This window comes from Rhinichthys klamathensis, unplaced genomic scaffold (genome assembly GCF_029890125.1).
Source record: "Rhinichthys klamathensis goyatoka isolate OS25496 unplaced genomic scaffold, OSU_Roscu_1.1 h1tg000214l_1, whole genome shotgun sequence".
In the NCBI taxonomy this organism is placed as follows: Eukaryota; Metazoa; Chordata; class Actinopteri; order Cypriniformes; family Leuciscidae; genus Rhinichthys; species Rhinichthys klamathensis.
The window spans coordinates 227,651-241,476 of NW_026606739.1; the positions used below are offsets into that span (position 1 = coordinate 227,651).

The window sequence follows — 13,826 nt, forward strand, 5'->3', positions numbered from 1 at the left end:
AGTCAAAGTTGCTCTTCTATCAGCTTGAATCAGTCGGCCCATTCTCCTCTGACCTCTAGCATCAACAAGGCATTTTCGCCCACAGGACTGCCTCATACTGGATGTTTTTCCCTTTTCACACCATTCTTTGTAAACCCTAGAAATGGTTGTGCGTGAAAATCCCAGTAACTGAGCAGATTGTGAAATACTCAGACCGGCCCGTCTGCCACCAACAACCATGCCACGCTCAAAATTGCTTAAATCACCTTTTTTTCCCATTCTGACATTAAGTTTGGAGTTCAGGAGATTGTCTTGACCAGGACCACATCCCTAAATGCATTGAAGCAACTGCCATGTGATTGGTTGATTAGATAATTGCATTAATGAGAAATTGAACAGGTGTTCCTAATAATCCTTTAGGTGAGTGTATAATTTATATAAAATAAATATAATAAATAATTAGCAGCAAAAGATCGGCAATTTTGTTACTAAAATGCTTTGACTGTGAACTGCTTTAATTTTGAGCAAGAAATAAAGGGAGAGTGGCTTTATTGCATCAGATTTATGTAACATGTCTGAGGTTTAGTTTAGGTTTGTCATCTCTTCCCAAGAATAAAACATACTCTGTCTGGAGCATGTTAGTACAATTCTTAGCACAATTCCTAGGTTAAATAATTGGTCAACTTATATGGGTTATATGAATCTTTTTGCTAAGGAACAACTGTGGACTATCCCTGTAAGTAAGAGCATGGCGTGAGTGAATTTTGCACACATAAGTTCAGCCCTGTAAGCATTAATCCTGTAACCCGATGAACTAGACTTGAATAAAAAAAGTACTATTTTTTCATCATATGTTTTTTGTCATTTCTCTCAGGTTTCAGAAGTACTATATAACACTTAGGAGCAAATATACACAGCAAGAGACCAAAGGCAGAAGCTAGAATAGCAAAGACATGGACAGCAACCATATACTTTCCACGAGAGCTCACATAAACTGGAATGAATGTTATCCACACAGCAAAAAATATAAGCATGCTGAATGTGATAAATTTAGCCTCATTAAAGTTGTCTGGTAGTTTTCTGGCCAAAAATGCTAATAAGAAACACAAAGAAGCAAGGAGGCCAATATATCCTAACACACACCAAAAACCAATTTCAGATCCTACAGCACATTCAACAATTATAGTTGCACTCATGAACTTGGTGTTATATGCAGAAACAGGAGGCTTAGTTGTTAACCATATTATGCAAATAAGTGCTTGCACAAAAGTGCACAAGATTACACTTGATCTTTGTTTAGCAGGGCCAAACCACTTCATGACATTACTGCCAGGGAGGGTGGCCCTGAATGCCATTAAAACTACAACAGTTTTTGCCAAGATGCATGAAATACAGAGAGTAAAGCTGATTCCAAAGGCTGGATAGCGAATCCGGCATAACCAGTCAGTGGGCTTCCCTATAAATGTCAGGCCAATCAGAAAGCATGTGCAGAGGAACAGGAGGAGAAGGAAACTTAACTCCATATTGTTTCCTCGTATGACTGATGTTTTCCTGAACATTATAAACACACCAAGCACTGCTAATGCTGCACAGGCCCCGAATGCTGAAAATGCCCACAGGATTATTCCCAAGGGCTCCTGAAAGGACAAAAACTCTAATGTTTTTGGAATGCACTTGTCTCGAGCTTGGTTTGGCCATGTTTCCTTTGAACATGTCAGGCAATCATTTGAGTCTGTGGAAAAATTTGTGAAAAGGGGGAGCATAAAATGTATTTATATATTTTTTTTTACATTTATTGATTGATTGACTTCTATGTTTTGTATATTTATTTATTATTATTATTTTCAAAATTCCATTAAGTGAGGAGCTGCGAGGAAATTCACACCTGTTTGATTACTGATCTCTCCTTCAGCACACGGTATGCAGTCAAAGCAGCAAACTGGCTTTCCTTTTTGCCTGGCCTTCCTGGAGCCTGGCAGACAGCTTTGACTGCACAATGATTCTGGTGCCTAATGACCACAACAGAACAACGCTACATTTACTTAACTCTTTGTATAGGGACATTTTGACAAATAACCATAATTTATGCACAATTTTCTAAATAATTTAAAATGTTGCAGGATCATCTAAATCAGGGGTGTCAAAATATGCTGCTGGAGGTTTTTAGCAAGTCTGAAGTCCTTGGGCCTGCCCCAATACCTATACTTGCAGTCTTTGCAGTTGAGTACTTGTCTACTTTCATAATACTATTTCCTGTATTTGGTCCAATTGTTCAAGTGACATGAAGACTGCAGTGTTGCAAAAATACAAGCTTTTTTTGAAAGAGCTTAATTTACACATTTTGATTTTAAATGGGTCCTATTATGCTTTTTCACTTTTTCAACTTTAGTTAGTGTGTAATGTTGCTGTTTGAGCATAAAAAAGATTTGCAAGGTTACAAAGCTCAAAGTTCTCCAAAGGGAGATATAAATTATTTGAAAACAAACCTGTGGTGAAAATCAAGTTTTTAATGTTGTTTATATGACTATGTGGTCTTTTTAATATGGTTTAAGACAAACCATGTGTAAATTCATAAGTCAACACCATTGATGAGTATTTTCTCCTTAAAACTGCAGTGAACCAAAGACAGTTTCAAAAACGCGGTTTGAAATGCTGGTGTTTCTGACGTCACAAACTACCTTGTAACCAATCACATTAATGTTTGATCCTCAACGAGTGGATCTCTGAGCTGGTGTGAGTGAGTGGAGGTGGGGCTAATATTTAAATAATCCTTGCCCACAGAATACACAAAAAAGTTGGCAAGGCCTGGTTGTGCTGCATTAGAGAAGATGAAGAGTGTTGTCGCTGTTTTTTCCACCCCGAAAAAGTTTGTCCAAAGGCTGACGAACTTAGAGTTGTTAATTTATTTTAAACACTGTTCCTGAACATTACAACCTCAACGTTTGTCTGTGCGCTGCACATTTTACATAATTAACCCAATATCTAATTAATTTTTCTCAACATCTCCAATTTTTAGAGCATGCGATTTCTTGAACATGATGCATGATGGGATATGCTTAGCATCAAAGCGGTATTAGAGATACTGTGGAATTAGTGTACATCCAAAACTAGCCAAAACTAAAAGTTTGGGTATTGGGCTAGATCCCTTGATTAGCTGGTTCAGGTGTGTTTAATTAGATGAGGCTAAACTCTGCAGGACAGTGAGCCTCAAGGATCAGGATTGAACACCCCTGATCTTCATAAAATAATGAAAATGTACACATGTATAATATATTAAAATGTGTATATGTTTAGTACAAAAAAAAATCAACAGTGCATTTCCATTTAAAATTATGAAACTGGATACTTCTTAGTTCAGCAATAAACATTAAGTAGAGTTGAAGGAAAAGCAAACATAGTAAACAATATCTGGTGATGAGTGGGATGGCACACACCTTCTCTCCTCTGTGCCACATAATTACTGGCTCATCTATTATTAGGTCCTTGTCTTCTTCAAGGGAGGCATCATAGAATCCCACCCTCACTAGCTGAAGGGAGCCATCAGACCCTCTTTGCCAGTTCATCAGATCGTAGGATGCAACTGGATCACCGCTGTCATCAAATCTGACCTCTTCTCCTAATGTTGTGAAATGTGTTTGTTTCATGTAGTGCAGGAGCTTAGATGAAGGTTGGAAGAAAGGATAATGCAATACTTAAAAACACATTAAAATACATAAATGTATATATTTTTTCCCCTTATTTTTGTATCATTTAGCAATTGCTTAAATACTTGCGCAATAATAATTCATTAGTAACACGTTATAGGAGTAGAATGTAAAATATAAAGTATCACACACACACACACACACCTGCCATGGCAGAATTTGATATAGACTCCCACATGTCCCCTTTTGAAAGGGGCCCTTTCCTGGGACACATGTGCTCATGTCGTGTAGTGCATGTGCTATGAGATACACAGCCTTATAAACATTGTAGGACACTCTGAGTTGTGACACATCTGAATAAGGAGTGTACACATCATTCAAACTCTCACTGCCATTGCAGGGTGGCCAGTTCTGTGCCCCTTCTCCATGTACATGGGTGTTTAAGGACCCATTCAGCCGACAATGAAAAGTCTCTTCCCAAAACTCAGATAGGAAATGGGACGTCTCAGCAATAGAAAAATTTACTCTTCTGAGGTAACTGCCAAGATGTGGAATATCAGCTCTCCGTATGGCAAACCCCAATGTTCCCTTTAACAGATCCCCAAAATCCTCCCAGAGGGCTTTTGATGTGGCCCAGGCCTCACTGGCAATCCACTGAATATGAGTGAGATTTTGCCGTCTGCACTCTTTCAGGATACCATGCAGATATGAATCCACAGAGAAGCTTATTATGACTGTGGCAGAAGAAGATTTTAAAATGTTCACAAGTTCCTCTGCTGCATCTTGTGTCAGTGCAACAGGATAAAGGTTTACATAAGCAGGACAAATATTAAATTGTTCTGACTCTTTCAGGAAGAGCTGGATGGCAAACCGAGCATAGTCTGTATCCACACCGATCACCCCGACCCATGTCCACTGAAAATAATGAACAAGTTTTACCAAAGCTTTAATCTGAAATAGATCACTTGGCATAGTCCGCATGAATGCTGGAAACTCTCTTTTATTACTGAGACAGGAACAGGATGCAAAGTAGCTCACCTAAAATATGAAAAAAGTAAGATTAGCAGTGCAATAGCAACATCTATATCAACATAAGCATTGTATATGGACCAAAATGATCATCATGCATCAATACATCATCACAATTTTCATTATCAAGACAAATAAATTATATTATTGTTAATACAATAATATTTAAAAATTTGTTTTACTAAAGGTATTTTGAAGGAGCTTAGACTTCTCAGAACAGCCATGGATATTCCTGATGATGCCTCTCCCACAATTACAGGGCTCGGCTGCTTTTGAGTGTCTTCACAGCTTTGTCCACTGTCACTCTCTGGCTGTCCATTGACCAGGAGAAGAGACCTCTTGACAGATACAGGTATGTCATCACCGCTGTCCCTGATGTGGAAGCCCAGAGATAGGTTTGGCAAAAGGTCTTGCCGCTGGTTTATTTCTCTTACAGCAAAGATCATCGTCTGCATCCACCTCAGTGCTCGAGGGGTAAAGCTGCAACAGATTTCAAAAACACTTTATGAATTTTCCTGAATTTTAATGAATTAAACAGCTGCAATGCAGCAAACAAAAATGCATTTTATTTTAGTTCAGAGGGACGAAGAACAATTTTTCACAATTGTATTCTTTTGCGCATTATCTATAAGAAGAAATTTAAAACACAACACACAATTTATACTTAACACACAATTTATACTTAGTAGGTTTAGGTTTGGTCCTAAAAGAAGAAACCGATGATACAGGACTGAAATGCAAAGGAAAGAGCCCTCCCAAAACCACATCCCCTCCCTGGTAAAAGGTGTATGTATCGTCATCTCCCTGATAGATGCACCTATCTTTATTTTTATACTGACTATGCACACCAATACACAACAGAAACCAAAGTGTGAGGAGGGTGGCATAAAATAGTGCCATAACTGACACTTAATCTGGTGTGAACAGAATTTATAAACAATCTGTAATTGAGGGATGGCCTTAATTCATGAAGAAACACGCCAATAGAATCTGAAATTCCTACTGTCAATCTTTAATGTACCAAGAGACTGCGAATATAATCCCTTCTTTGAGCTAATGGTAATGCACACCTCCCCCACATTTTAACGTGATCAAAAAATACATAAGCTTGGTATTTTGTATTTTGTTAATTTCATTGTAGCTACTGCTCATGTATTAAGGCGAGACACTGCAGGTGAATAGAGTAAAAATTTTAACTTACAGATATCACCATGAAACTTTACCAGTTGATTACTCACATGAATAGGAGAAAAAAATGGTAACACTTTACAATAAGGTTCTTTAGTTAACATTAATTAACTACATTAGTTAACATGAACTAATAATGAACTGCACGTATACAGCATTTATTAATCTTTGTTAATGTTAATTTCAACATTTACTAATACTATATTAAAATCTTGTTAACATTAGTTAATGCACTGTGAACTAACATAAACAAACAATGAACAGCTGTATTTTTATTAACTAACATTAACAAAGATTAATAAATACAGTAACAAATGTATTGCTCATGGTTTGTTCATATTAGTTAATACATTAACTAATGTTAACTAATGAACCTTATTGTAAAGTGTTACCATAAAAATGTATTGCAAGTTTTCTGTAATTTTGTTTAAATATGCTAATCAGGCTATATCTAATTAAATATACGCTAATTTGTATATATTTTGAATTGACGAATCTGACCATTGAAAAAAACAAGGTTCAAAATTATTTTTGCATTTTGTTGATATATTCAATGAAAAGACATTTTCAGAGGGGATTATGAATATCTCCTTTTGTTACCCTGTAAATCAGAAAATACTGCCAATAGCCTTAAAAAATTGATTTCCGCCCTATTATTAGGCATAAAATGTCATATAAATCAGGCCAAGAATGATATATCAACAAATCCCTCTGAACAAATCTTCACAATATAGTTAGGAATACGGCTGTAAAGTTTGGTGTATGTAGGTGCTACAGAAGTGGAAAATCGTCACTAGGAGTGTGAGAAAAAAACTCATTTTGAGAAAACGGCCTTTAAAGATTTGTATGGCAAAATTCCACTAATTTCTATTAAAAGCCATGAATTAAAGACAAAATATGCTTTAGGTCCAAGTAAAATCCATGTATCACACTGTTTAACATCCAAAACTCATTACTGCTTCATCCATCACTGATCATAACTTCCAAAACAACACATCAACAGTCCATCACACAGGTGGAATGGCAAAAATCCCAAATTCAGTATCTCCGAAAATTAGAATATTACTTAAGACCAAAACAAAAAAAGGATTTTTCGAAATGTTGGCCAACTGAAAATTATGACCATGAAAAGTATGAGCATGTACAGCACTCAATACTTAGTTGGGGTTCCTTTTGCCTGAATTACTGCAGCAATGCGGCGTGGCATGGAGTCGATCAGTCTGTGGCACTGCTCAAGTGTTATGAAGGGATATATGCATTGGAACAAACACTTTAACAGTTGATTAGTTTATTTTTGACAAAAGATACTATATATTTACCATATGAGCAGAAACTGTCTAACAAAAGCTTATTTCACGAGTTCACACTTACATCAATTAAACAGAGTAAAGATTATGCGTATTTGGCGTGCTGTCCGGGGGGAGGGCTCCGAGCTCGGAATTTTGCCCGAACCCAGAGTACTCCCCCCGTTGTTGTAAGAGTATTAGGACTATAAGTGAGGAGATGGGGTGGTGGAGGGATGCTGTTAAACTGTCAATGAACGGAGGTTAGTTTGCTGTATATATACACAGCGCTTAACTCGTTTATTAAGCACCACTCTTGTCTAATTAGGTCTGATTATCTGAATGTGCTCCACGTGTGTTTAATTAGGTTTAATTATCTGAACGTGCTCCTCCCGAACTTTGTTAATAAAACATCATTTGATGTCTATTTTAGAGTAAAAACTTTATAATCTATCCAAAACTAGTCAACGAAATGTTGTCATTACAGACACTGTTCTATATCGCGATTAGAACAAATCTCAGTAGGCTATAGCAATATAGTTTGGATGTGTTCATGTAAAAATAACGTTTACTAATGTAGGAGCGAGAGTGAATGAACGCACAGATGCGATTGACATCTCTAGTAAACAACATTGCGCGCGCGTCTGTGCCATTCATTCCTTCACACACACACACACAGACACGCAATTCATATTTAAACAGTCTTTGTGCAGTTTACAGACACTATTCAATAAGCGATTAGAACAAAGCACGTAAGAATAAATGACTTACTACAGCTGAATCCGTGCTCCTCGAAATGAAACTACCAGCACTTCTGAGGTAACTTTTCCAGGATTATTACGATAGTATTATTCCTCACAGCGCAGCAAGATTCTCATTAAACTGGATGTTTTATTCAGCTGATGTGGGCGTTGGCATGGCTTGCCTCAACATTTGCGTTTGAATAGCGTGCGCTCTCAGTGGGCATGGTCACATTAACACACGCTATAATTAGCTGAAAGGAAAAAGACTGACATCTCTCTCTTTTCATACAGATTACATAAACTGAGAATATTTGTTTTTATATAAATTACTTCATTTAAAAGAAGAGAATTTCAGCTTCATAACGAAAAATCTCTCGTGTCTGTGTGACAAGTATTTACTTGTTACAGTTCATTTTTAGACGCGTTTCAGAATGAACTTCACTGACAGAGAGAAGGAAAAATTTGAATCATGTTTATTTTTCTTTATTTGACAAAAAGCAGAACACTTTGTTTTTATTGTGAGTATCCACAAAAAAAATAGACACTTAACAGGATCTAATTATGTACAACACTTATATGTGGGCAATTCCATGCAAAGGTCATCTTTACCATGAAAAAATAAAGTTTTAACCAAAAGAACAAAACCCTTTTTAAGTTGTCCATTTAGGTCTGTAATATACTGTATTAATGTGCTTTAACAAAAAAAAATTAAGAAAATTGCCTTGTTTATCCACCAGATATGAGGTGAGCAACAATGCTTAAATTACATTTTCAACCAGCCATATTTCATGCTTTCAAAAAAAGGTATCAAAGACCCCCCTTTTTAAACTTTATTTTAACAGTAAGCATTTTGCAGAAAGATGGAGGCATGCCTGAGAAATAAATATACTAATTTGGTCATAACAGCACTGCCTGTTGAATTTATAAGGGCTATAATAAAGAGGTCTTGACGCTTCAGTGCACTGTCACGTCCATAACGTTTTAAAGGTTTAGTTTATTTAATATGACAATTATAAATGCAAATAACTTGAAACTTTATTTACAAAGCTAAATTATGTTTATGCTTATTAGGATAGACAATTCATCTCACTACTTTGCTCTGAACAACCATAATAATGCGTTACGGACGTGACCGTTAGATCAAAACGAAAAGAAATAGGCAACTCTCTGATTGTGTAATCTGTATGTGCTTTTTCCACCACCACGTCCCTTTAGAGGCTCGGTACGATCACGCTGACAAAATAATAATAATAGGCTAATAATATTGCGTGTCAATTATTTTGTCAAATCATTTTTATACGAAATAAAATGTGATGATTTTGACTCGCGACTGTGCATTAAAATCCATAAACTGGCCGAAAACCGTGCGATCATTTAGACACAAAAAACGTAGGCGTTACATGATTGCTAGTGACTCACATCTACGGACAATAATGTCCATCGGTTCACCTGACTGTGGAAGAAACCTGTGATTTGAACTCCTATATGACAAACATTAATTGTTAATGTATTTTAATTTTGACTGTCTTCCGTAATAGTCTCTGCTTTAATGTTCCGTCTATGTGTTTATAGTAGCCCAGAGCCATAGAGAGAAAGAGTTGCAACACGCTTTGATGTCGCCGCGACGGCTGTCACGTGGTTCATGTAAGCCCCAATAGTTCCAAAACATACGCGGGCTGTCATGTTCTTCTATGGACAGACAGCAGCGATTGCATTATTAAACGGTAAATATAAAATAAAACACACACCCAAGTACTTTTTAAGCTGTTATTGCATTTTGTTAATGTCAGTTTTGCATTTGGAGAGGCAGGGTGACAACTTAGATAAGTTTTAGGCTATATTTTTGGAGGGAAAAGCTTAGTGTTCATGTTCGCATGGGTAGTAGCACTGGCTTTAGCGGCTCTAACTTAACTTTTCCATGTCATTCATCTGATGATGGACGTCTCATGATATTTATTTTAGCACAACTGGGCTGTATTAGGCTATTGATTCCCGTGATCTTGCTTATAAATTCCGATTCAGCCATTAGCCTACCTTCGTGATCACGCAAAGAGGTCTGCAGTCCGTTCAGAACTCCAACCAACATAAAATATCAATAATTACGCTGTGCATGTACAAATGAATGATTTAGGAGGGAAATAGACTGCTCCCATAACGTAGAAAGCAACGACTATATACAGCAATGTATGACTATATACAGCAAACCGAAAAATATTCTTCATAAAATTAAACCGGAGAGATAGTTAATGAGTGAATTAACTATGTTCCTAAATACATATAAGCACATATATGCATAACCCTAACCCATTTAAATAAATGAATTGTGTGTGTGTGTGTGTGTGTATGTATATATAATATTATATATAGGCTATATATATATACCGGTATATATATATATATATATATAATTTTATTAAAAATATTATATACATCAGGTTACCAGTTAGCTAACATTAGTGAAGTGTTGGTCACGTAAGCTATCGCTGCAATTAACCTATTATCTTCCAATAAACATTTACTAAAACGGTCTACATAAAATATAACTACAGACTAGATTCACGAGAGGTCACTATAGGCTAGTACCCCAGGGGGAAAAAAATAACAGACCGAGAATTTTCGTCACAAAATCAATTCCATTTTATTCATAATATATATTATTAATCATAATATGTGTGGGTTTGTTTTACACACAAGACTCTAACTGCCCTGACCGCGTATGCCTTTTCCATAGTAGAATCGCGCTGCGTGCTCAATTACTGAAAAACAATAGGATTCATGATTATTTTATACAAAATCAATATCAATATTTCTCATTTGTAATAGGTTTAAAAATGTGTAAAAACTGCGGATGGATGTTATATTGTGAACGCTTGCTTAGCATGGAGATTTCAGTGGAGTTACGACAGACGCGCTGTTTCATAATAGGTAGGGCCTATGATGTCCTTTTATGAATGACAACACAGTGCATTGATCTCATAAGGCACAATTATTTTCTCTATAATGCCATTCAGTGTGCAATATGTGTGTGTGTAGACTGTATATTTTTCACAAAACACTTTACCTTAATGCCGTTTTCAAGAGGAGCAGCGCCACTTCTTCTCCTGTGTTCAAAACTCATTCACTTCTTGGAGGGAGCCCGGTCTACAGGGCGTCACATGATTTTCGTGCATCTAACCTGGACATTGCCATTGCCAACATCAGACCGAAAATATGGCAAAATCATTTACAATGGTGATTTTTCTTAAGTATTTAAGTATTTGAAATACTCTAAATACACTCCCTCAAAATATTTTGTTACAAACTACATTTTATTTTTTCCACACCTGCAAAATACAAATTACAAAATACACTAAAGTAATTAAATACATATTTAAAATACATTTAATTGAAATACTGCCCATGTCTGCTCATCGTTCCAGTCTCTGTGTACCCGCTGTACGTTTCCCGCCGGGATCGTTCCGCTCACTTTGTGCCAGTTCGTGGCCCCCAGTTTCACGGCTAGCAGCCGTTTCAGCTCCTGTGTGGTGGGACTGAATTCTTGACAAAAAGTGATTAGTTCTATAGAAAACTTGTCACCTGCGTCATCCGGGTTTGGCAGATGGGCCATGGCTTCCTTCATGTCGGCCACTGTCCATGGTCTGAAGACCATCATCGGTCCTTCCGCCCATGCTACTTCTACCATGATTGTTCCTGCCTGCCGAGGATTTCTCCTGTCTGCCATCCTGATCGATTTCTCCTGTCTGCCTTCCTGCCTGCTGTGAGTCTGTTTGCGTCGAGGCTGTAAGCCTCGTATTAGCTTCGTATTTCTTTCTGTTTTGAACCATCATTTACTTTCATTTCTAGTTGTTTATATTACTAAATACTTTTTGCCCACCATCTCAGATTAACCTTACATCGCTAGCTTCCGTTATTGTTAGCACAATACGCTAGTAACTCGCTAGCCTGTTAACGCGCCACCTGTGCGCTCATTTATTTATTTATTTTCTCTTGCGCGCCCGCGCCTTTTGAGTTCATAAAAGCCCAGGTAAGTAAGAATCAGTCAACAAACACGGTGAGTAATGTCTTGTCCTGTTATTGTCACCTCTGTCACATGTCATATGTTTAGAATAGCCTTCTCCGATGGCAATATAGGATTTATATGTGATAAATGCAAGGAGACAGTCAGGCTGACGGAGAAGATTTCAGAACTAGAGACACGCATCCAAACTTTAATTGAGGATGGTTAGAATGCTAGATCTTTAGATAGTGTTTTGGATGCGCCTAGCATAGTGAACTCTTTACATGATTCGGTTCCGGCTGAAGTAGAGCCCGTGCAGCAGAGCAGATGGGTGACAGTCAGGGATCGCCGCTCTAGTCGCGGATCAAAGAACCACTCTTCCGTTCCGATTCCCATAACAAACCGATTTGCCCCGCTCAGTGAAACACCCACTGAGAATTCTGTTGATTGTGCCCTGGTAATTGGTGATTCGATCACACGGAACGTGAAAATAGAGACACCAGCCACCATAGTCACATGTTTGCCGGGAGCCAGAGCGCCTGACATCAAAGCAAATTTAAAAGTGCTGGCTAATGCTAATCGTAAATTCTCTAAGATCATTATTCATGTCGGCACTAATGATGTTCGACTCCGCCAGTCGGAGATCACCAAAATTAATATTAACCCTCTGGGGTCGGCGGTATCGCCGGCGATACCAGCTCACTTTTTTCCTTATCAGTGCAAAAGAGACTCAAATTACTCTGTTGATTTTGATCTTACATATAAGTGTTATACATCATTCGATCCTGTTAAGTTTGTATTTTTTTTGTGGAACCTCACAAAACCTTTATTTTTTCGCCAAATAAAGAAAAATAAACATGATGCACGTTCTGCGTTCTCTCTGTCAGTGAGGTCCATTCTGAAACGCGTCCGAAAAATGAACTGTAACTAAGTCAATACTTGTCACAGAGATACGAGACATGTGTCTTTTTAAAGCTTGTATTCTCTTCTTTTAAATGAAGTAATTTATTAAAAAAAGAAATATTTCCAGTTTATGTAATCCGTTTGAAACCAAGGAGAGGTACAGTTTTTTCGTTCTCAGTTAATTATCTTTAATGAGCCGAGGCCGCCACGCCCCCAGCGCTTTTCACATGGTAAATAGGTGATCTAACGTTATGCATCGCACACGCCCAGCAATCAATGGCATAAAAACACGAAGTTTCTCCATCAGATTCACTGAAAGTTCATTGCGTTTTGAGGATGGCACGGTACTCCGACAAAGAGGCCCTTCAGATGATTCTGGACAGCGATGAAGAATTCACCTTTTCCTCAGAGGAAGATTGTAACTCCGACGACGAACGGCTGCATTTTGAAGAACAAATTGATCCCGCCGAGGATACAAGTTCGAAGTAAGTTGTTTAGTGTTTTATAATTTCTTTTCTGATCGTATAGAGTTCAAATGAATTTTCAGACTATATTTTGCCTAGCTTTTGACATCTTACAGAAAAGATTGCCTCACAATATCCCTTATATTCGTGTATACGCTCGTGTAAACTTTTTAAATGTGATATTACTCTCTAAACATATTTGTATATTAAATATATATAGTTTTGATTCGCTTATGACACTGATTATCATGCTAAAATACTGCCTTATGCGTTATGTATTTTGTTTGTGAATAACTGCATGTTTAGGTTATATAGCCTATTGATTTAGTGAAATATATTTCAGCCTCCGGTAAAATATGTGATACTGTCTAAATACAATATATTTTTTATATATAAATGTTGAGTTTTGGTTAGCCTATGACACTACTTATGCTAAAATAGTGCCTTATGCGTAATGTATTTTGTTTGCGAATAACTGCTTAGGTTATATAACGAGAAATATATTTCAGGCTCCGGTAAAAGAGGTCTAAATACAATATATTTTTTATATAATTAAATGTTCAGTTTTGGTTAGCCTATGACACTATATCATGCGT

The 13,826-nt window shown here is 37.1% G+C and overlaps 1 protein-coding gene across 1 annotated transcript; it reads right to left on the reverse strand.

The window, feature by feature from the left end:
- Nucleotides 1-815: 815 nt before the first annotated feature.
- Nucleotides 816-11,548, reverse strand: LOC130097265 (extracellular calcium-sensing receptor-like). Its single transcript, XM_056264067.1, has 7 exons — nt 11,297-11,548; nt 5,255-5,277; nt 4,835-5,153; nt 3,828-4,661; nt 3,414-3,635; nt 1,865-1,988; nt 816-1,711 (listed from the first exon to the last, which is right to left on the reverse strand). The coding sequence occupies exons 1-7, from the start codon at nt 11,546-11,548 to the stop codon at nt 816-818; spliced, it is 2,670 nt and encodes an 889-aa protein (XP_056120042.1).
- Between the last annotated feature and the right edge of the window lie 2,278 nt (nt 11,549-13,826).

Excerpts from the sequence above, each read along its gene's own strand:
- LOC130097265 (XM_056264067.1), bottom strand. The coding sequence starts at position 11,548 with ATGGTAGAAGTAGCATGGGCGGAAGGACCGATGATGGTCTTCAGACCA. Across the intron at positions 5,278-11,296 it reads CGGCGGGAAACGTACAGCGG|ATAATGCGCAAAAGAATACA; the intron begins GTACACAGAGAC and ends TTCTTCTTATAG. Across the intron at positions 1,989-3,413 it reads TGTGGCACAGAGGAGAGAAG|GCACCAGAATCATTGTGCAG; the intron begins GTGTGTGCCATC and ends TGTGGTCATTAG.